Source organism: Sitophilus oryzae, unplaced genomic scaffold (genome assembly GCF_002938485.1).
Source record: "Sitophilus oryzae breed Bouriz unplaced genomic scaffold, Soryzae_2.0 scaffold_966_pilon_pilon, whole genome shotgun sequence".
NCBI classification, from domain to species: domain Eukaryota; kingdom Metazoa; phylum Arthropoda; class Insecta; order Coleoptera; family Curculionidae; genus Sitophilus; species Sitophilus oryzae.
In genome coordinates this window covers 324,635-349,318 of record NW_022147601.1, presented here as the reverse complement: position 1 = coordinate 349,318, position 24,684 = coordinate 324,635, and the positions used below count along the sequence as shown (strand labels likewise).

Below are 24,684 nucleotides of genomic sequence, written 5' to 3'. Positions count from 1 at the left end.
AGTGACACTATCGCGATTTATTGAAAAAGACTCTAAAATAGTTGGTTGTGTAGCGTGCGGTAGATCTCAGCAAAAATCGAGTGAATAATTGAACAACTTTTCGCTAGTAAGTGACTATATAATATACATACGTGTAGTGAACCGATCATTTATGAAATTCACTTAAATTAACTAATTTTTTCTTGCATTTTTGCTTTTATTTACTACTTGTCAAAGATTAGATGTCAAAGGATTTAGATACGTCAATTTGACTTACCTGCTTCAGTAGCGTATCGGATGTTTATGGTTATAAATAATTATTATAACTTATCTATTTTTATTTGAATTTTATATTTTTATAACTACCAACATTTATTCACAACGTAAAATAAAAAAAAATATTGGGTCTAACCCCCGTTTACCCTACATCATAGTTTTACATTTTTTAAATAAAATTAGAACGGCACTGATAAACCGGAATTTAAGTCGGCCATATTTGAGGCCCATCGCGGTGGACCTAAGATTTTTGATATGCTCCTTCCTTAGTCTTTTTATTCAAAGACTACGAGGTATAATAATTACTAGATATATTGTAAGTCTAGTCAGCTATGTTATGTCTTCATGATTAGTATAAATTAACGTTCTGGCTTTATCCACAATGACGTTACAGGGGGGCGTTCAAAAGTACAGACTGTGCTCGACGACTTGTGACGATATTCCTTACCTAAAGGTTTGTTTTCCTGTATAACGGCTGTATAGTTGAGCTGTGTAAAGGTCGGAGGATTGTCGTTGGCATCAGAGATCTCGATATTGAGCATAGTTTGTCTGGATAACACTGGCTGGCCGTTATCCTTGGCCAAAATCTCAAGAACGTATCCAGAAACAGTCTCCCTGTCCAATGGGGATGCTACAGACACATAACCTGTTACAGGATCGATTGAAAATTGTCCTTGGTTGTCTCCATTGATTATGGAATAAGCTATTTCACCGTTAGCCTGGCTGTCCAAATCTGTGGCTGTTATCTACAGAGATAAAATAATTATTTCGTGTGTATATTTAGAGTAAATATATTTTTTTTAATTTTATATAAACTTTTTTTTAAACAAAATATTAAGAAAAAAAAACAGATTGATACATACTTGTAGAATTTTATCATCAACATGTGCATCTTCTCTGATCCTAGCGCTGTATGATAACTGAGAAAACACGGGCGCATTGTCGTTGCAATCGGTGACAGTTATGTTGACAGTGGCAACGTTGCTCAAAGGTGGAGTCCCTCCATCTAAATTCATAAGATAAAAACTATATAAAAACACAGTTTAAAGACCGAGAAAAAATATTTACCTATAGCTTGAATCGTCAAAAAATAATCCTTGGCTCTTTCATAGTCTAACATCTCCGCTATAGTAATCACACCTTTTTCTCTATCTATACTGAATTTTTTATGCTCGTTGCCGCCTATGATCGAGTAATACACCTCGGCATTGGCACCGATGTCTTTTGACGTTGCCAGAACCCTTACCACTTCAGTACCTAAATAAGAAAAAAATCGTAGACCATATAAATGAACAAGACACGTCGATCGGCCAAGTCTAAACTAGGTCCTTACACTTACCAACAGCGTCGATTTCGGGCACAGTAGCGAAATAATACTTGTGAGCAAACTCCGGAGGATTGTCGTTGATGTCCTGCACGTTAACCGTCAAATTTGTGACAGTTGACAGCTGGGGAGTGCCCTGGTCGACAGCCTGAACTGTCAAATTGTACACGGCCCGTATTTCGCGGTCGAGGGGTTTGGCAAGGGTGACAATACCGCTGTCCGATGCCATCAAAAAGTGGTCGTTGAAGCTGTCAATGAACGAGTATTTTATTTTCCTGTTTATGCCTATATCCGCGTCTGTGGCGTGGATTTTTGTTACTAATGTTCCGATTTCTACATCTTCGGGCAAAGCTACTGAATAGGAGGGTAGTGAAAATACCTTGAAATAAAAAAAATAATATAAAAAACATGATCAAAACGAAAAATATATAATTTTACCGGTGCGTTGTCATTTAAATCAGATATGATTAACTCGATCTGGGATGAGCACTCCCATTTAACCACCTCTTTGTCGTGAACGTGAGCAGTTAAAATGTATTTTGACTGTTTTTCCCTGTCCAATGACATTACAGTTTTCAAATCGCCGGTGTCCTTGTCCAATAAGAAGCTTTCAGATCCTTCACCTGAAGAAGATTTGATGATAGTGACGGTAAGTGTCATAAAATGAATTAATGGGAGATCTGCCCTCGCGGCTTTTTTGACACGCACCCAGGGGATCGTTTTGGTGTCGAATCAAAATAATTCACCTAAATTTTTAGCTCTTTAACTCAAACGGTTTTCGAGCTTTTCAAAAAACCAGTTTTTTCAATTTTATTTTTATTTTTATAGTAAAATTCAAAATTAATTAATGATTTTTTTTTCTAATTTTTAGAAGTCTAGGACATGAAAAAATAATATGATCATGATTCTTAAACGAAAAGCCGATTTTTAGCGGAGGAAAGAAAATTAAAATCTTCATTTATTAAACCTTTGTGAAAAATGCCACTCACTAAAAATCGCCAGAAAATATCTTTTATACTCCGTTACACTCAGGAATTTTTTAGAATTTTTTGAAGTGGTGGAACAGTATGAAAAAAATTAAAAACTTATTTTTTTTCTCCAAAATCTTCTGTTTTAACTAACTTATATTTTTGTTTAGTTTAAAAAAGTGAGTAGAAAATATTTTTTCATTAAAAATACATTCTTTCCAGAGATAAACATAAAGATTATTATAAAAAAAACGAGTCCGAGGAGATTTTAGAAAAAAAATGAGTTTTTAATTTTTTTCATATTGTTCCACCACTTCAAAAAATTCCAAAAAAATCCTGAGTGTAAAGGAGTATAAAAGACATTTTCTGATGATTTTCAGTGAGTGACATATTTCACAAAGGTTAAATATATGAAGATTTTAATTTTCTTTCCTCCTCTAAAAATCGGCTTTTTGTTTAAGAATCATGATCATATTATTTTTGCATGTCTTAAGACTTCTAAGAATTAGAAAAAAATCATCATTAATTAATTATAAAAATAAAAATAAAATTGAAAAAACAGGTTTTTTTGAAAATCTCGAAAACCTTTTGAGTTAAAGAGCTAAAAATTTAGGTGAATTATTTTGATTCGACACCAAATCGATCCCCTGAGTGCGAGTCCAAAAAGACGCGGGGGCAGATTTTGCATATTAAACTATTACCACCTAAATTGTAATTTATCCTGTATATAGCCTGATATTTAGTTAAAATAACCATTGTATAGTCTATAAAATAAATAACTTTTTTTTTTAAATTTTGACCGTTATTTCTTTCGTCAAAAAAGTTACTGATATTCTTTAAATTGAGTGCCTGAACGAATCAGATAGGTAACTCTTTTTACTTTCGTGAAATAGAAAAGGAAAATAATAAAACAAGTGATAGTTCATCCTCTTGTACCAAAAATCAACACGAAATGTCATAATTGTCAATAGTAAAATGTCATCAGCTTTTGACATTTCTAAATATCAGACCAATGCCGTCTCTAATAGAACAGCCTCGGAGCGAGATTTATGACGTCACGCTAGTTAGATACTATGGATTAATAAATATGTGTTAGAATACATGGAAAACATAACTATTCCTCGTATTTTTGGTTGGTATTTTAAAATCAATGTTTGTTTTTCAAATACAAACCAAAAATACGAGGAATAATTATGTTGTCCATGTATTCTACAACATATTTATTAATCCGTAGTATCTAACTAGCGTGACGTCATAAATCTCGTTCAGAGGCTGTTCTATTAGAGACGGCATTGTGTCAGCATGGCCGCAAGTTGCTAACCTAATAAAATAAACATTAAAAAAGCCCGCGGGAACTGTCAAATTCAAAGTTATTCATTTCACAGACTATACGTTAAACCGATTTAAAATTTGACACGAAAAGTTATACAGGGTGAGACAAAAGTGATATTGAACGATGTTCACTTTTAAAAGCAAGTTACTATTTTATTTTAAACGGATCATCCGGTATATTATTCCGATATTCAATGAAAAATTCATGTCTCTTCAAAATACCATTAAAGTAACTAACTTTTGATCGACATTAAACGGACTACACAATTTTGCTAACAATAAGAGATAAAAAAGTCAGTGGCGCACATATTTTTTTTTTAGAAAAAACATTCCAGGTGATAACTCATGTGCACGGTGAATATGTAGACTCTTTTTTAGCATTAAAATATGTAGCACTTATAGTATTTTTTTAAAATTTCATTCAAATCGCTGAAAGCACTTTGACCCCCTGTATACTTTTAAAAATAATATTCCTTATACCTGATAGAATATACCGGAGCTTTGAATGTTCCGGACCGTCCAAATCTGTGGCTAAAACAGACAGAACAAAAGACCCTGGTCTGATTCCTTCAGATAAAATCTGCCTGTATCTGTATTTCAAGCAAAAAGGTGGATTATCTACAAAAAAAAATATTTTACTACACAAATTCACACCTTTACCATGTTTTTTACCATTTGCATCAAGAATTTTTACTGAAACACGCGTAGTATCAGTAAAAAGCCCATCAGTGACCAAAATAGTTAATTGATAACTAGCAATTTTTTCCCTGTCCAAACTTTTAGCCACATACAACTCGCCAGTCTGTCTAATTTGGAATTGTGAATCCGGATCACCTAAAAAATTACATAAAAAAATATTAGGAACTTTTCCGAAACACCCTGTATATCTTAATATACCTGACGTAATATAAAACTCGACTGGAGTGTGCAGATCGACATCCAAGTCAGTTGTGGTCAGTGTCAGTAAGACAGTTCCAGGTAAAGCATCTTCGCTGACTTCCGTCTGGTAGGAAGACTCTTTGAAGGTTGTCGGACTGTCATTGTAGTCTTTCAATTTTATTATAACCTATAAATTTAATCACATAAACGTGTTAAAAGAATTCTTAAGACAGGAGCTTAATGGTAGTATATAAGTAAAATAAAATTACATAAGAAGGAAAAAGTTATACAAGCAACAAGAACAATAATATAGTAATCGCAGAACAATTTCCGATGCACGTGATCAACTTTGAGTGACAAGCGATGGCGACAGCGCTGCCAGATTGTGATGGATTTATGAGATGAATCTTAATTTAAAAGTGACAAACAATATATTTATTATATCATTTTTTAAAGAGTTTTACGTTTTATTTTTTAATTTAATAAGTAATATTTTAGTAATTAATTGATTTATTTGTTTTATAGCTTATTTTACTTATAACATATTGGCGAAAACTAGTCCATTATGAAGATTATTCTAAGCGTTATTACGGGTTATTTATTTATTTATTGATGTACAGGGTGGTCGAAATTGGTCTGTTTTAACAGAGAAAACCTATTTCCTGACTAGATAGAGTAAAACCGACATAAATGTCATGACCTCGATTTCTGAGACACGTTTAATGACGTAAACTTCACTACAAACTGAGATACAGGGTCTTTATGAATTTTTTACCATTTGGAAAATTGCCCATAACTTTTGTATTTCGCGAAATAATAAAATTCCGTAAAAACGTTCTTAAGGCACTTTTTTAAGCACAATACAGTCGCGTAGTCAGTTTTTTTTCTATGCTTGCTCTTTACTAATATAGAATCTTGATTTACCTTTTCAAAAGCCTTTAATTATGCAGATATATAATGATATAATATTAAATTGTGATAAAAAATAATTAGGAAACTAGGTCAACACAAAACCAAGGCCCGCTTCGATACAGTGCGTCTGTCCGTTCTGTAGCTACGGGGTATCCGTGAGAGGGGAAACGATATTCTCTCGATGTTTTTCGTAAAAAATTAGAGGACGCATCAATAAAAATTCGACATTATTCCGCGAAATAAAAAAGTTATGGGCAATTTTCCAAATGGTAAAAAATTCAAAAAGACCCCGTATCTCGGTTGGCAGTGAAAATATTTTTTTAGGTTTACGCCATTAAACGTTCCTCAGAAATCGAACCCATGACATGGTTCTGCTCATAGACTTAAAATAAAATATAGACTACACTATTTACATCTCAACGCGGACAAACAACCTTTTTTGTACACATGTTTACTTCTGGGTACAGTCGACCGAGCCTTCCTCATCCAGCCTATGTTGTCACGTCTTTAATATTATCAATATTTTTTTTCTTGTTATACACATATATTGAGATATTAATACTACAGTTTAATAAAGTAGGTTTTAATATTCCATAGATGTATTAAATAGTCCTTATACTACTAAATTATAAGTCGGATACTGTTTAATAAGGATAAGTTCTTTACAATATGACAACACCGATTAGAGGCGAGGGAGCCTATTCATTCATTTATTACCTTGTAGTACGTGTCGCACGTGTGCGGTAAAGCTTTGTTGCCGCTATCTCCCCGGCTGTATTAACGCATTTTCTTAGCTTGTAGTCCTTAAGTGTTTATTTTATTGACTTTTTCTGTTCAAAAACTATAAAATATGGTTCGCCAGTGCCAAATTTGCAAGAAATTTGACTTAAATAATCCATTTAAGTCTTGAAACGACTTGTGACCGGTAGGCAACTCTCAATTTACCCATTGGCAGTCAGTGGCGTTGTTGTAGAAAGGCGCTTATTTAGATAATATTTTAGTAAAATGTAAAATCTGAATTTTTTCTTTTACATTACATTATTTACTTACTTACATAGTAACAAAATCATAATTATAACCCTGTTAATAATTAATAATGTTTTTATTAAAAATATATTCCGGTTTATTCTAAAATTATCTTCAGAATCTAAAATAACATACAAGAATTTTAAAATGATATTACATTATGAAACAATATTTTTTAATATACCGGGTCGTCTCAAAAGTGGCAACTTTTTTTATTTTTTCAGATAAAAAAACAGATTTGTATGTTAGTAGGTATATGACATAAATTAGGATTTATTGACGTATTCAATTGTTTTTGGTTTCTTCCTGTTTCACCGAAATGATTACATCTTTTGATTTTTAAAGGCACCCTCGGTATATTGCTACTTTATTCGATAAAAAATGACACTCTGAATAGAATGACATATCATATGTCAACTTTTGACATTGTCGCTTAAAAACATATCCTATTTTAAATTTCAATCCAGTTTTTTTCAATCCACTAAGTTTTAATCAAGGAGCCTTGGAAAAATAGTTTTGATCGTCTAATAGGTTTCGTGTCTTGTCTAGGCCGGTTAAAAGATGTACAAATCGTATTTTTAATCATACATATGTCAATTTTTTCAAATGGAACAAGGGTGACTCATTAGCATATTTGGAAAAAGCATTTTTTTATGAATATATTGATACCACAGACTTGGTCCTACCACCTACAAATTGTCGTTATGAACCGCGTGTTACAATTACAATTAAACCATATGCGAAAATGTCAAAAGTTGACATATGATATGTCATTCTATTCAGAGTGTCATTTTCTATCGAATAAAGTAGAAATATACCGAGGGTGCCGTTTAAAAATTAAAAGTTATAGTCATTTCCGGTGAAACAGGAAGTGACCAAAAACAATTGAATGCGTCAATCAATCCTAATTTATTTCATATACTAACATACTAAATCTTGTTTTTTATTTGAAAATATAAAAAAATATGGAGATGAGCCACTTTTGAGACGCACCCGGTATAATAAAGACAGTACCGAGTTAAATAAATGTAGTTTTTATTTTATCCACTTCCTATCACCTTCCTTGCTTTAATGGAACAGATTTATGTTTCCTCTAATTTACATAATAAGACATCACTTAACCAGAAAAAAAATTACAACAATCATATTTTTTTTCCTCTCCCTGTCGCCGATTCTATTATATCTGTGGAATAGATCCTGTTTTGATTAATATTAGGGGTTGTAAATGTTTGACTAAAATTAATAATTTATTATTGATTTCAAAAATTACCTAATTTCGATTATAAAATTTCTTCTATAACGTGTATTTTATTATTTTTATCCTTTTTGGACTCTAAATTGTTTTTTCTAAACTTTTATTTAAAAAACCTGTCCTAAATCTTAATAAAATATAAAAAGTTACTTAATACGATATATTTTTAATTTAATTATAGCTTCATTAAAATAAAAAAAATTACCCGGCTATGATACGGAGAGTTCAGGTGTACTTGAGAAACGAAAGACAGTGTTGTGTTTTTCGGCAGAGTCGTCAGGGAACGACCGTTACGACAGAGACAACCTATCTATCGCTCGTGTCGCACTCGTTATAACCTAAAACAATAACACAACAATAACAAGACAGTGTCTGACCGCATGTTCCAGCTATTTATGAATGAGATGCTCAGTCTATATTTTATTTTAAGTCTATGGTTCTGCTCCATCTAGTCAGGAAATAGGTTTTCTCTGTTAAAACAGACCAATTTCGACCACCCTGTACAACGAATTTAAATATTTTTGCCAAAATTTCATTTAGTCAGGTTTATAGACTTTAGTGTCAATGACGTGCATAGGAAAATGTTTTGCAATTACCATACAATTTTTAGTTCAAATGTACCAAACTTACGGTGGTTCTGGCCGATCTTTTTGGTACTCCATTATCAGCAGCTGTGACGTAGAATTTATACTCAGCCCTTGTTTCTTTGTCCATTTTCACCAAAGTACTTATAACTCCAGTGTGTGAATCGATAGAGAAATAGTCATAGAAAAAGTTCTCACTTTTTTCTGAAGTAAAACTATATCTAACTTCACCATTGCTTCCTTGGTCTTCGTCATGTGCTATAACTGAAAAAAAAATACAAAAAATAGATATATTTTTTATATTTCAAAACTATTATAGTACCTTTCATAATCGTACTGCCTTCTTTGACATTTTCTCCTAAATTTAACGTGTATGTGCTACTCTCGAACTGTGGTTCGTGGTCGTTTTCGTCCTGAACCTGAAGTACTATCTCTGCCAGAGCTGTTATCGGAGGACTACTATCAGTGAGGGCTAGTACCCCAATTAAATGAGTAGGTTGCGCCTCAAAATTTAGAGGCTTGGCCAAAGAAATTTGGCCCTGAGCGTCGATGAGGAATTGTGGATTGTCATCAGAGTCTGAAACTATAAGAAAACATATAACTTTATACCTTCAAAAAAAAATTGTTATTTTTTTGTACCTATTTGATAGGTCACAGACACATTAGACAGAATTTTCAGCTTGGTAATGACAGTTCCGGTGGCGGAGTTTTCAGACAGGAAGAATTTTCCTTCCTTCCTGTCGAAAACCGGGGGTATGTCAGTGGGACCGATGACCAAAATATTGACAGGTACGTCGGAGTGCTTTTCCGGTTTTCCTTTGTCTGTGGCTCTGACGAAAAACTGAAACACGTTGCCAACTAGAACAAAAAATATGAAAAATAATATTTTTGTGTATTTTTTCTCGCAGAAAATGACTTTTACCCCAAGAATATGCATCTCTGATGAGGAATAGTTCTCCAGTCGATGGATTGATGCTGAAAATATTCGAAACCTCCGAAGATTTTTTTTCGTAGATGCTGTACTCGATTTGGGCAGCTAGATTTTCATCAGCATCCACAGCTTTAACCTTTAAAAAATATTTATCTTAAATAAGTCTTTTATTCTATGAATATTACAGTATATCAATGTAGAGAAGAAATATCGATATTTTGATATATCGATAGTTTTGTACATCCCTAGTTGAAATTTTTAAAAATATCTTAAGAACTAAGCTTTTCACTAAGCTTTTTCATTCTTTCCTTCAAAAAACGTTTTTTAAATCATTTATTTGCTATATTTCAGTGTATATAAATATCGACATTTTGATATATCGATAGTTTTGCACATCTCTAGTAGTGATTTTTAAAAATACCTTAGGAGCTAAGTTTCCATCAGTATCAACAGCCTAAACCTTAAAAAAAACGTTTTTTAAATCTATTATTTGCTATATTTTAGTGTATATGAATATCGATATTTGAATATATTTCGATAGTTTTGCACATCCCTATTGCAAATTTTTAAAAATACCTTAGGAGCTAAGTTTTCATCAGTATCAACAGCCTTAACCTTCAAAAAACGTTTTTTAAATCTTTTATTTGCTATATTTTAGTGTATATGTATAAATATCGACAAAAAATATCGATATATTGATATATCGATAGTTTTGCACATCCCTAGAGAGAATTTTTAAAATTACCTTAGGAGCGAAGTTTTCATCAGTATCAACAGCCTTAACCTTCAAAAAAAAGTTTTTTAAATCTTTTACTCACTATTTTTTACTGTATATTAATATTGAGAAAAAATATCGATATTTTGACGTATCGATAGTTTTCGCACATTCCTAATAGTGGAAATTTATGAAAATACCTTAGAAAATGCCAGACCGCTGGTTAGATTGGATGGTATGCTGATTTTGTATTCTTTAAGTAAAAATTTGGGTGCATTATCGTTTTCGTCCAAAACTTTTACTCTGACAGTCAGGAAATCACTAAGTCCACCTTTGTCAGTCGCCATGACAGGTATTTCATATTGTTTCTGCTTCTCTCTATCCAATCTAGAAAGAAAATTGATAGAGAATAATTAAAAAAACACAGACACACAAAAATTAAAAAAAGTAAAACTCTTTACCTGATCTTCGTTTGAATTTTTCCAGAATTTTTGTCGATAGCGAACACTTCGTTGAGTAAATCGGAATGAATACTGTAAGAAATAGTTCCAAATTCACCGAAATCTGCATCTGTGGCGTTGACTAGGGCTACCGTGACGCCAGGCATTCGATTTTCTGGTACTGCCACATCTGTAATAAAATTACACTTTCAATTATAACTATTAGTTTTTTTCAATAAAACCTTCATTCAAAGACCTAATTCTAAAACCACAAATAAACTGTTAATGCTCAGCAGCTGTATAAAGAAAATATTTGCTACAGACTGTTTTTACTAATTTTTCACCAGAAATTTCTAAACATTCGAGATTAATTTTGTTACCAGTGACTCTCAATCTTTATTGGAAAAACTTTTGAGAACCACCGGTTTAAAAATATCTAAAAATATTTTAAACACAATACAATATGTTTTAATTCATTTTTAGACCTTCCTTCTTGAATAATAAACAACTTTACCTAAAATAACATCTTTAAACTTGGGTGCATGTAGATTAGCTGGTATCAACTCCACTTTCAGCCGGGCAAAGTTGGTGTAAACTCCATCACTCACAGAAACATTCAACAGCATCATTTGCTGATTTCCGAAATTTGCCAGATTCACTGTAACAATAAAAAACAAATTTTACAAAAAAAATCTAGCAAAACCCAAAAAATAAGTACCTAGAGACACGATTCCTGTACTGGGATCCATGGAAAAGGTTTGTTGTTCATTTCCAGTGACTATAGTGTATTTTAGACTATCTCTGTCGATTTCATCCAGATCACTAGCCTTCACTATAGTGACAAACTGATCTCTTTTGGCAGACACTGATAATCCGCAGGAGTATGAAGCTTGTTCGAATTTTGGAGGATTATCGTTCATATCCAGCACTAAAGAAACCATAAAAACAATATATTAAAAATGCACATATCTTCTTCTGATATTCTATAAGTATCGTATGATCGAAAAAATGCTTGGAAACGACGATCGATGACATTCTCCATATAATTTTACATACAAAATGACAGCGATCTTCATTTCATAGCCATCGCTGACGCCGTTTAGACATTTTAAAAGACAGACTAACCAAATAAACGCTTTATTCCGTTGCAAAACCAGGCGAACCCTTTGAATAAGAAGACTAAGGAAGGAGCATAATGCTATCCATGTATTCATGCATGGTGGGCGGAAAAAGCTCTCTAGGGTGGGGATCCTTGACAGTTCTGTTTGACGATTCATTTGACACATTTGAATTTGATTTGAAATTTTGTGGATTTGTCAGTCTTTACAGAGCTTATTTTATGTTATTTATTATTTATTCTACTAGTGATAGCTGTATAAAGGTAGTAAATCTAGATGGAAATTGTGGCAGAACTTAAATTAACAGTGACATTATCGCGATTTATCGAAAAAGACTCTAAAATAGTTGGTTGTGTAGCGTGCGGTAGATCTCGGCAAAAATTGAGTGAAATAATGGAACAACTTTTCGCTAGTAAGTGACTATATAATATACATACGTGCAGTAAACCGATCATTTATGAAATTTGCTTAAATTAACTAAATTATATATTTTCCTGCATTTTAGCTTTTATTTACTATACTTGTCAAAGATCAGATGTCAAAGAATTTTGATACGTAATTTGACTTACCTGCTTCAGTAGCGTATCGAATGTTTGTGTTAATAAATACTTATTATAACTTATCTATTTTTACTAGAATTATATATTTTTATAACAATTTTAATAACTACCAACATTTATTCAGAACGTAAAATAAAAAAAAATAATTGAGTCTACCCCACGTCTACCCTATATCATAGTTTTACATTTTTTAAATAAAAGTAGAACGGCACTGATAAACCGGAATTTAAGTCGGCCATATTTGAGGCCCATCGCGGTGTACCTAAGATTTTTGATATGCTCCTTCCTTAGTCTTCTTATTCAAAGGAAAGAAACGGAACATAAAACCATAACCAAGCAACGGAATACACCCAAAATAATTTGTTTTGAGACATCATATTGATTACAAACTTAATTTTTATTTTCAAGACTTCTTTTTCAAGGTACCTTTGATCCAGACATGGGCAGTACTGTTCAAACTTGGCGCTCCTTGATCCGTAGCGACCACAACAAAGTGGTACTCGCTCGACATCTCGTGATCCAAGCTCTGTTTAAAGTAAATCTTTCCCTCGAGATCGTCAATGTAAAAATAATCAGTGGCATTGTTGTTCGAGTCTTTCTGTATGGAATAGGCGATTTTTTGGTTGATCCCTGTATCGTTATCGTTGGCTTGAACTGTGAGCACGTGAGTACCAAACTGTGCTGCTTCAGAAATGGAGATATTGTAGGACTCTTGGGTGAATTCGGGAGGACAATCGTTGACATCAGAAAGCACTATCGAAACCTAGAAAAATGGGATTATTGTCATCGATACCTTGAAAAAAATTCTGGATTTTTCGTCACTGGAAAAAATTCTACAAAATAAAATAGTTATTTTTTGTAAACACTGCTGTGTTAATCCAACCACAGATTAGATATACTATATGTATACAGATAAAAAATCTTATCCCTAATTCGTGGTACGAAAATTGTTTTATATGACGATGCGCAAAAGAGTAAAATTTCCTTTGCGCAAAAATAAACTCGCGTAAAATAACAATAAACAGCGTAATAGGGAGATATCGCTAAACCGAATAGCGTGCGTGGACGTTAATAAGGCCAGGTGTTATTTCCTTTACGTGAGGTGCTATTAACTCTCTTCATTTATAGTTATCGGATCGGAAAGAATTCTGTTCGCGTCGCGTCCGCTATTTAAACTTAACCTAACTTTGAATTTAAAACTTTGAAATTGTTTTGTTTACTAGGTATTTTAAAACTAAAGGGCTAAAGTGCTTATTTCCAGTGCTTTATTGTTCAACGTCTGCCAGTGGGTTTACGGAGTTTACAGCAACAAATTCTCTTAGAAGGGCTAAGTCGTCATCTGCTGTAAACCTAAGCCTCTTTATAGGTTCTTTAATATTGGAAGAGGTGGAATCCATATTTTGGGCCATATTTATTTAATTAAAACTAATCCCAGCTACTTAAATATCAAATTACCCAATAAAACTAAAGTAATAATTCAAAACAATTCAAACATAACCTAAAATAAAAGATCTCCCCGGCCGGCCCACGGTGGGGCCGATTGAAGAATTGTTGGCCAAAACCTTTAAAGATATATGAATCAACCGAAAATATATAGAATTTAACAGTTTTTGCTTAATTGAATTTCTAGGTAGCTAATCTTCAAAATTTTAGTTAATTAAATTATAGTTCAAGTATATACCCAGCATATTAGCTCATCAATATAATGTGAGAAAAAATACCCGGATGACAAAACTTATACACTTTTGCCTTGCAAGCCATTTGGAATATTGTTGTCTTGTGGCATGTCTGTGTGTCTGTCTGTCTGTTTATCGGTCTGTTTGATATATTTTTTTATCTGTATGTAACCAACAACTTTGATAAAAAAATAAACATTGTTTTTGGATTCTAGTTTTCAAGAAGTAAAAAAATAATTATTTTCAATCGTGGTCTCACATGTCTCAAAATGAGCAGTCGGCACGTCATCAAGAAAGTATGGGCTAGATTTTTCGTGTACCTATTACAGGCAAGCATCTAAAAATTAATTTCGGATGACGAGGAGGTTCCAAAAATTTTAACAACCATTTCGGGGGAAGGGTGGTTTTGGGTGCCGGAATTTTTTTTCTCCCTCAATTTTTGGATTGGAGCAACTAAAAGATTTTAAATTTAGCGTAATGTAATGCGTTTAAAAATAATTTGTTTAATTGCTTAAATTTTTAAAATCGGTTCATTATTTTAGTACATATCATAGTTTGAATTTACGTGCGGATATTTTAATAAGTTAAGCCGCCATCTTGAAATTTTAAACTGTCATATTTAGACTAAAACGTAATATTTTTAAACATATTGCCTTACTTCAAATCTCCATGTTGTTCCATTAAAAAGATAAAAAAGGAGTGGGGACATTGTGTATTATTTAAGCCTCGATCTAAGCATTAATTCAGTTAAAACACACAAAATTTGTAGATTTGAGGTGGGGTGGGACTGAAGGGTCTAGGACTCTTGGACCCCCTAACTATGTGCTTGATTACAGGCGATTCATGAGTATCAGATTTTATTAAAATCACACGAACTTAATCTAAATAAATCATAAAGACCTATAGTCTATTACTGAAAGTACCAGGGACGTACTTACATTTAAAAATATTTTTTTAAAGTTGCGCAAGATGGTAACAAATACATGAAGGGTAATGTCCAATCTTTCAAAAAACATCAGCCAATAAATTGGGCAACTTTGGGCACTCAACAAAACTCAAGGTTAAATAGCATATTTTATTTTTTATGTTTTACTAATTTATTAATTAATTTAGTATGCATCAGTGAAAACGTTTTTTTTTCAAAATATAGCTAGAAATAGTCAAGTAGTATTGTACTTTTATAAAAAATGCAAAAAATTAATTGTATTTAAAAATTAACCAAGAAATTTTACTTATTATTCGGGCCCTACAAATTGCAATTATTATACAGGGTACAACTAAACCTTCGACATTACTGCCCTTCACTGGTTACAGATCTGCATCCAAGGTTTTTTTCTGTGCATAATATAATATTTAGGTCTTTTCTGTATTCTATGGTCATCAAAACTTTTTGAAAAAGCAACTTCTGTTTTATAAGGTTCTGGCCGCAAAAATGGCAATCGGCCCCACTGTGGCGGCCCCGGTTGTCAAATACCCGCACATGCCCATTTAAGCAATTTTTAAACGTTATTTAGAAATAGCGCTTGGCGTAATTGATCCGCAAATTACGTCAGGCGGTAACGTTATTAGCGGGTGTTGCGTTAAAAATTGACTCGCGCATATCGTAACCATGATAAGGTACGCGTAAATACTGCATAACGCTATTCGGTTTTCAGTCAGGCGCTGTGCACAATTTTAAAGGCCATAAGTGGGCGTGCTATGTGCGCAAACTAGTAACCTAACTAGTGCCCGATTCCGAAAATTGGAACCACGAAAAACAATAAAGAAAAAACAAAGTTTATAATCTGTATAGTCAATGATCCAACGGAGACCAATTTGTCAACAGTGATTTACCTTTTTTATTTTTTATGGATATACACGTCATTTTGACAGGACGTCAATGGTTTTTGTAGACGTATCTGTTGAAACAAAATACAGTGTTCTTTAAGAGTTGTGTATTTAGATATTTTAAATAGTTTTTTATTTGTTCTTTGTGTTTTTTGCATCCGACGACGGGAAGAGATATACTTTCCGAAACGTTAAGAATTTTTTTGTCTGTTAGAACAATTTGTTTATTAGTCTCCATTGGATAAACGCAGCCAGCGTTTACAAAAAATAACTATTTTATTTTGTAGATTCTCTTACAGCGAAAGTGGCAAAATACCCATATTTTTTTTAAAATAAAGGTATAGTCATTATTTGTTATCGAATTATATTACTCACTGGAACCTCTGCATACACTCCAGACACTGAATCTGTGGCTCTTATTAAGAGTTCATACTGGGGATTTTGCTCATAGTCCAGTTCATCCACCACAGATATCACACCTTGAAAAAAAAACAAACAAAAAAAAATAAGAAAACAGAAAATATACTTAGTAAAAATAGCATGCAAATTTACACATTTAAAGCTAAAGATTTAAAATCTGTTTATGAAAAAAACTATTAAATATTTACTTCCAAACGTCAAAAATAAAAATATAAATTTATTATACATTTTTTATAGTCTTTAAGTAACTTGATATAAAAAATTGGATAGTGTTAATACAGTGAAATATACTTTAAATTATGTTTCTTTTAACCAGATCTACCACTCCTTAAAATACTAAAACAAAGACACCCTGTATAGTATTTGTAAAATTTGTGGTAAACAGGCAGTTTTAAAAGGTTTTCTAAAATATACAGAAACATTTTAAAAAAATGCACGATTTTCAACATCTTTTTTTGTGAAAAAAATACCCCTAAAAATATTTGCACTTATTTAAGACTCGCCCTGTATAATTATAAAACAGTAAAGCACAGAAAATCATCCTAAAACTACAAAGTTGTGATTTTAGGAATCTAGTAAAGTAAAACTTAAGTAAAAGTTTGTCCTAAATTAGCAAACTTGAAATGTAAATGGATGAAACCTAGCGGCATGCTTAGTTAACTCGAGAGTTCTAGAAGGGCACGAAATTTCACATTAGTGACACGGAGAACAAGAAAACGTTCCAGTGCCGCAGAAAAAAAGATTTTTTTATATGGTGCCTTTCAAAAAATTCTTAAAAAATAGTTTTTCTATTTTTCATATGTCTTTACACGTAAATGTATATTCAAAATGTAGCATTCAATTTAGTAGCATCCTGAATTTCAGTACATATTACGGAAATACTACAAACAATGCTAGAATTCCAAAGCAAATGCTTTTAGAAGTTCTAAACTATCAACTATTTCAGTATTGAATACTTTACAGGAAAATTTAACTAATTCCTACACATGTTCCTGTCTATTCCTGACTGATACAGTTCTAGGAACGCATATACCCCGTACACTAACTTACAACCAGCCACTGCATGCCATGCTTCATTAATTTAATGTTAGTAAAAGGTAGAGTATGCATAGGCGCACTAATCATATTTTCTAGTTATTTAAAAAAAATACTTTTTTAGTATTCTTTTATATTTTATTTAAATACTTTATTAGGTACTACGGTAAACCATTTTTTTCCATACAGACATTAAATGCACAAACTACACAACTGAGCTAACAAAAGCACAAAGTCAGTGGAGCACAGATTATTTTTTACAAAAATATTCCAGTGATCTTTTTGAAAAACCCTGTATATTAAATATAAAATTTAACAAAAAAAAATTAAATTACGAAAAGAAAGTTATATTAAAATGTGTGCCTATAAATAGGAAAAGTTAGTACGCCTATGTAGAGGAGGTTAATGCAAAGGTGAGGTGTTATTAAACGACATGAAAGCGTGATATTAATTAATTTAATTGTAATACTCACAAGGCCCATTGTTATTGTCTGGAGCTGCAGAAAATAATGAATTTTTTATTAAAATTTCATTTTACATCAAATTTTAATATAACTAAAATTAAAAAAAAAATACTGCTCCAACACACCGAAAAATTGACCTGTTACAATAATTCAAACTCGATGAAAGTTACTTTTGTTAATGATTTTAAGGTTAAAAGAAAAAATGATTTTACTTAAAACCAACACCATTACAAATCAAAAATATTAAAACTATTTTTTTGCTACGGAAATCAAAATCAAACCAATCTAAGATACCTGATACCTTTTTGGGTGTTATCCGAATTTTTTATATAGTCTAAGAATTCAGCGAGATTATGGTGTATAGTCCTAAACCGTGGTTCTGAAGGAACTATTCACAATGGAAAAAAAATATAATAAACTCAAAAGAGAAATACTAATTTATTGAAATCTGCTTATTATCAAATATTATTTTGATATAGAATAGTATCACACTAAGAAATTCATAAAAAAACTTGGGGAATTCATTTCTGGAAAAAGAGATGGGCGTATTTAAACATATCGATATATTTTGCAGTATAGATACTTTAAAATATCGACATTTTTGTACATCCCTACAATTTTCTTCCTTCTGCTTTTTCGGAATTTCTCTTTCAGTGGAAAAATATTCCTGCCTTAGCACAACAAATCAATGTTACGATAGTTTTAAAAGTATCGATATTTTAAAATATCGATAGTTTTAAAAGTATGGATATATTAAAATATCGATAGTTTTGTACCTATTTCGCTAAATAGAAATCGATTTTGATTTTTTAGATTGCCCGTTCAGGGGAGAAATTATTGGTTTTTTTAGAAAAAAGCTTTTTCTAAAAAAAATAACGCTTCTAGTCTGGCTTTTTTAGAAAAATCGATATTCTAGAAGTATCGATATTTAATAATCGATATTTTGTACATTTCTAGAAAACTATGTTTTTATTTTTTGAGATTTATATTTCGGCGGCGAAATATGCCGCCTTTTTTCAACAAATCGACGTTTCCATTTTGAGAAGTATCGATATTTTAAAATATCGATATTTTTGTACATCTCTAGAATTTATTCTTCGTTTTCAGGATTTCTCTGCCAGTGGCAAAATATTCCTGCCTTGGCGCAACAAATCGATGTTACGATAGTTTTAAAAGTATCGATATTTTAAAATATCGATAGTTTTGTATTTCCCTAAATAGATATCGATTTTGGATTCTTACCTTACTCGTTCAGTGGAGAAATAATTCGGTTTTTCAGAAAAATTCTTTTTAAAAAAAAATAACGCTTTTAGCCCGGCTTTTTTTAGAAAAATCGATATTGTAGAAGTATCGATGTTTGAAAAATCGATATTTTGTACATCCCTAGAAAACTATGTTTTTATTTTTTGAGATTTATATTTCGGCGGCAAAATATGCAGACTTTTTTCAACAAATCGATATTTCCATTTTTAGAAGTATCGATATTCTGATATTTTTGTATGTACATCCCCAAAAATCCATTTTTTATTTTTAGATTTCTTTTTTAATAAAATCGATATACTTAGAAGTATCGATATATTAAAATATCGATATATTTGTACATCCCTAGTTTTTATTTTTTTTAGTCTCTTTCAGTGGCAAAATATTCAGTTTATTCTCAACAGATCGACGTTTCGATATTTTTAGAATTACCGATATTTTAAAATATCGATAAACTTTTACATCCCTGTAAAGAAATATTTTTTTTTAGATTTCTCGTTCAGTGACAAAATACCCAGCCTTTTTTTACAAATATCGATATTGTCGGACCTATCGATATTTTAAAATATCGATATTTTTGTACATCCCTAAAATAAAAATTTACTCGTTTTTTTGCAAACTTCGTACGTGTGACACAATAATTTCCGCACTATATCGTTCGTTTTCAACGTTTCATTTTATTAAAAAAAAAACGGTTCTAGGTATATCCCACCTGTATTAAAGTCCAGCGCGAACTCTTCCATCTCGTTCCCTTTGACGATACTGTATATTAATTTCCTGGACAGCGGCGACTCCGCCTCAATGGACACGGACAAAGGCGAGTGTAGTTCCACGTTCTCGGCGATCGTTTCCGAGTAGAATTGCTTTTTAAACACCGGCATCGATCGGTCGATCACTTTGATGTGAACGGTGACGTCGGTCCTACAAGGAGTGATACCTGTGAGAAAAAAAAACAGCGCTTAAAACACTTCAAAAAGCATGGATAGTATCGGTAGCAAAGTTTGAGAGTAACAAACAAGCAAACCTTTGTCGTAGGCTGAGATCTGAAGCTCGTACTCTCGATTGTGACCTTCGAGGTTCTGTCTGATCTCGATATCACCTGTTTCGCGTTGGACCTTGAACAGTTCCCCGTGGCCTTTGTTCAATTCGTATCTGACTTCGCCATTTTCTGAGCTGTCCAAGTCTATGGCGTGGACTTTGGCTATAACCTAGGTAGAATAAAAGTAGAAAAATAAGTCTCACACGTTTAACTATGTAGTTTCATAGAAATTAATCTTAAAAATTAAAACAAAGCGAAAATTAATAATAAAACTTTTTTAGCCTGCTGTTGTTACCTACAAAATAAATACGTAATAATTTATCGTCTATGCCCCCCTTTAGAAATTCTTTGTACATTTTTATTCTTTTATCTATGCTTGTACAAGTTGTACAGGGTGGGTCAAATTCGACACTTTTAAATGGAAACACCCTTTTCTATAGGAGATAGACGAAAACTAATATCGGTGTCTGGAGCTCAATTTTCATCAAAAACATGATGGTGAAAACCGCACATCAATATCTGTTACCGTTTCGGAGTTAAGGGGTGTTTTTCAAAAATGTGCATTTTTAACAAATCGCTGTAACTTTTTTGCTATGGAAAACTTTGTATTTCTATGAAAACATTTCCAAAGCACCTTTTAACGTAGAATTTAATGGTTGAAGTATAATTTTTTTAAAATTAATAATTTAAGAGTTATCAACAGAAAAATTGATTTTTTATTTGGGACACCCTTTATATTTTTAATTAACTGAAAAGAATTTAAAATTACTTTCCAAAAATATAGCACACTTGATATTTTGTTATAATTCCCTTTGAAATACAGAATTTTTAGAAGTTCGCCACTTTTAACTAGTAGGCTTTGGACCCCTTATTGATGATATGCTCTTAATAGAACTCGAAAACATATTTTACCAGCAAGATGACGCAACGCCTCTGAACGCTGAAGTTATCAGCAAATTTTTGCAGCCAATTTCAAGAATAATTGAATAGCTAAACAAGATCCCAGCCGTTGGCCGTCGAGGCCGCCTGACTTAGGGCCCATGGATCTAATCCTATGGATATATTTGCGGAAGAATAAAGGTTCCTTATTCTTCCGTATAATCGAGACAAGAATTAGAAATACTTAGCAGTTATGAGAGGGTATCTTTCACCCCCACTGAATTAATGATTCCGCGAGAAATGTTCAAAAACTGCCCCGTCTGTCCATAACAGAAGACGATTGATATGTCGAATACCTGTAGCAAAATCTCATGTCTTAGTTTGCTATTTATTTTTATTGTTATTAGATATAGTTTAAATGTGTTGATGTTGGTTAAATATATTTTAAATTGTTATAGCAAATATTATTTTCGTTTTAATTGATGCTCACAGAAACGTAACAATATCTTTCGAATTGCGGTCTTTTTGAAACATAGACGTAAGAAAAACAATAAATTATGTTCCTACTACATATTTTAACAATTTTTATTGTGCAAAACTGTCAGAAACCTTCATATTGTCCTTTATGGTTAAAAATCCTTCATACTACCAAAAAACTTACCATTCCTTTTTCATCGTCAACCGAAACCACAGCATAGTAAGGCAAATTGACAAACATGGGACAATTGTCATTAATGTCTAGAACTGTCACGTTAACCATGACATGTGCCACTCTGGGCTTCTCCCTGTGAGGCATCTCACTCCTTGCTTCCACGATCAGTTGGTAGGCATCTTTAGTTTCACGATCAAATTTTATACCTGTTGTTCTAATAACCCCTGTAAACAAAAAAAAACGTCAAAAAACAATATTTTTATTAGAAACACAGTCCTAGTTACCAGAAGTAGGCCCTATAGTGAACATATCCGTGGGATTCAGTATCTTAAATTCAATATGTTCGTTCAAGGCACTTCCTAAAACGTTCACAACACAAACGATCGTGATTTTCGTGCTGTTCTCAACTATACTTCCTTCATAGAAGGGTTTCTGGAACACCAACCCGCTGTTGTCAGACTCATCGACTCTAATATAAACTTTGGCAACGCTGGCAAACTTGCCATCCGTCACTCTGACGTGGATCTTGTAAGAAGCCGAGGGTTTGACAGCTTCTGGGTCAGCAAGTGTTATAACTCCTGATTTTGAATCTATGGCAAATGCACCCATTTTGTTTCCTTCAATTATGTCATACTTCAAATACTGATCTTCTGAGCTATCGGGATCTGAAGCGTTTACTTGAATAATCGTCACATCCTTGTAAGAAGGTAAAAGAAGAGTGACATTATAAACCAAGCTCGAGAAAACTGGAGGACAGTCATTCACATCTTTCACTTGTATATCCACTCTTGCAGTAGCCTCAGACACTAATTTAGGCTTTCCCATATCAGATACTTGCACATGGAAACTGAAACTAGGGAGGGTTTCATGGTCTAAGAGCCTAGTACTCCTGATAGCTCCGGTGTTCGAGTCTATTTGGAAATACCGTCTTGGAAGGATCTCAACTATGTCAAACTGTAACAAGGCGTTTCTTTCGCTGTCTGCGTCAAAAGCTTTGATCACCAGAGGCTCACTGGTGTTTGTGGTGATCAAAGACCCTATACTGGAAGCTTCAGAAATATATCCAAAGTACTGGTCTTGCAAAAACCGAGGGACGTTGTCGTTTTTATCCAAAATATGAATGATAACGTTGCAGGTGGCAGATACTGAAGCCATGTTGGTTGCGATGACTGATAAATTGTAGAATTTGGTTGTTTCGTAGTCTAAAATCTTTTGGGTGATGATGATGCCAGTGCTGGGGCTGATGATGAAGCTACTATCGCTGTTGCCTTCAAGGATCTCAAACTGTAAAGATGACGTACTGCGAACTTCGAGATGAGCTACGTAGCTTCCCAGAGGTTGGTCTTCGTATATTTCAGCTGCTATCTCCTTGTTAGCAAATCTATAGATAAAATAAAACATTGCAAGCGTTAGAAGTATACGTAGTGTTCAATAATTAATAGAAAAATATGCGAAAATTTTTAAACAATATGAACTGATCTCAAACACACCCTACGCTTATCTGACAAATAATGATAACATAACGTTAAATAGTATAGTCTGTGAAACGAATAACTTTGAATTTGACAGTTCCCCCGGGCTTTTCTAGTGTTAATTTTATTAGGTTAGCAACTTGCGGCCATGCTGACGCAATGCCGTCTCTAATAGAACAGCCTCGGAGCGAGATTTATGACGTCACGCTAGTTAGATACTACGTATTAATGAATATGTTGTAGAATACATAGAAAACATAATTATTCCTCGTATTTTTGGTTTGTATTTTAAAATTGATATAGTGTACATGAAATATACATAATATATAGTTAAAAAATACAATATACAAATAAATACTTTGGCAAATAAACTATGAACCATACAAATGCAGCAAACGTTTTACAATATACAAATAATGAATAGGTACATAAGATAATGGGTAAAATGTAAAATTTATTTTAAATTTTGGGGTTTGAAAATCGATCTAATTTAACAAAAAACATTCAATATCTACTAATAGTGATGTATTATTATTTGCATTCACAAAATATGTATATTTTGCAAGTACATATCAATGTTCGAAAAATTATATTTGCAAATAATACAATATCATAGAAAAAAGGCGTCAGCGATGGCTATGAAATAAAGATTGCTGTCATTTTATATGTAAAATCATTCTAAAATTTTTACTATAAAATATTATATTACTATAAATAGGTATATATATTGTATTTATTAACTGTATATTATGTATATTTCATGTAAACTATATCATTTTTAAAATACAAACCAAAAATACGAGGAATAATTATGTTTTCCATGTATTCTACAACATATTTATTAATCCGTAATATCTTACTAGCGTGACGTCATAAATCTCCGTCAGGGGCTGTTTTATTAGCGACGGCATTGGTCTGATATTTAGAAATGTCAAAAGCTGTTGACATTTTACTTTTGACAATTATGACATTTCGTGTTGATTTTTGCAAGAAGAGGAAAAACTGTCACTTGTTTTTTTATTTTCCTTTTCTATTTCACGAAGGTAAAAAGAGTTACCTATCTGATTCGTTCAGGCACTCAATTTAAAGAATATCAGTAACTTTTTTGACAGAGGGATTTTATATTTGCCATGTTGGTAAAAAATAACGGTCAAAATTCAAAGTTATTCATTTTATAGACTATATATTTAGTTACCTTGGAGGTGCATTATCGGCCATTGCCAAGGATATATGGGCAGGAACGGTAGCTGTCAGAGGCGGTTGCCCGTGATCTGTAGCTCTGATATGCAAAGTATACTCAGAAGCGCTGGTCAAGTCCAATTCCCTAGCTATTCTTATAGTACCCAAGTCCGCATCGATGGCAAATACATTTCCAACGTTTCCCGAGACGATGGAGTACGTTATTCTGGCATTGTCACCCTTGTCGTGGTCTACAGCAAGTGCTCGAAGTACCACGCTACCAACTGAGGCTGTTTCAAAAACTTTTCCCACCAAAATCTTGTCAGAGAAGTGGGGTGCGTGGTCGTTGTGATCGTGGACGATAATATGGAGCCTGGCGAGGTTTCTTTTGGCTGGAGTACCACCGTCACGAACCATGACGGTTAGAACGTGTTCGGAAAGGGTTTCCCGGTCTAGGTTTCCCACTAGGGTGATTACACCTAAAG

At 32.7% G+C, this 24,684-nt stretch overlaps 1 protein-coding gene across 8 annotated transcripts in view; it reads right to left on the bottom strand.

The window, feature by feature from the left end:
• The window catches only part of LOC115891127 (fat-like cadherin-related tumor suppressor homolog), a 224,690-nt gene that overhangs the window by 11,193 nt on the left and 188,813 nt on the right, over positions 1–24,684 (bottom strand). For 4 of the 8 annotated variants that reach the window (XM_030911517.1, XM_030911518.1, XM_030911522.1 and 1 more), the window contains 25 exons: positions 24,216–24,678; positions 21,833–22,929; positions 21,558–21,772; positions 20,003–20,186; positions 19,691–19,915; positions 18,020–18,106; positions 16,175–16,278; positions 12,723–13,059; positions 11,337–11,546; positions 11,133–11,276; positions 10,640–10,808; positions 10,379–10,565; positions 10,209–10,247; positions 9,455–9,599; positions 9,172–9,390; positions 8,855–9,115; positions 8,579–8,796; positions 4,777–4,945; positions 4,552–4,713; positions 4,360–4,497; positions 2,018–2,202; positions 1,595–1,958; positions 1,324–1,512; positions 1,119–1,261; positions 704–1,001 (listed from right to left, as the gene is read on the bottom strand). In XM_030911517.1, coding sequence (XP_030767377.1) covers positions 704–1,001; positions 1,119–1,261; positions 1,324–1,512; positions 1,595–1,958; positions 2,018–2,202; positions 4,360–4,497; positions 4,552–4,713; positions 4,777–4,945; positions 8,579–8,796; positions 8,855–9,115; positions 9,172–9,390; positions 9,455–9,599; positions 10,209–10,247; positions 10,379–10,565; positions 10,640–10,808; positions 11,133–11,276; positions 11,337–11,546; positions 12,723–13,059; positions 16,175–16,278; positions 18,020–18,106; positions 19,691–19,915; positions 20,003–20,186; positions 21,558–21,772; positions 21,833–22,929; positions 24,216–24,678 — 5,952 coding nt within the window. Of the gene's footprint in view, positions 1–703; positions 1,002–1,118; positions 1,262–1,323; positions 1,513–1,594; positions 1,959–2,017; positions 2,203–4,359; positions 4,498–4,551; positions 4,714–4,776; positions 4,946–8,578; positions 8,797–8,854; positions 9,116–9,171; positions 9,391–9,454; positions 9,600–10,208; positions 10,248–10,378; positions 10,566–10,639; positions 10,809–11,132; positions 11,277–11,336; positions 11,547–12,722; positions 13,060–16,174; positions 16,279–17,727; positions 17,752–18,019; positions 18,107–19,690; positions 19,916–20,002; positions 20,187–21,557; positions 21,773–21,832; positions 22,930–24,215; positions 24,679–24,684 lie in introns of all 8 variants that reach the window. The other 4 variants (XM_030911521.1, XM_030911523.1, XM_030911520.1 and 1 more) reach the window with 3 other exon arrangements.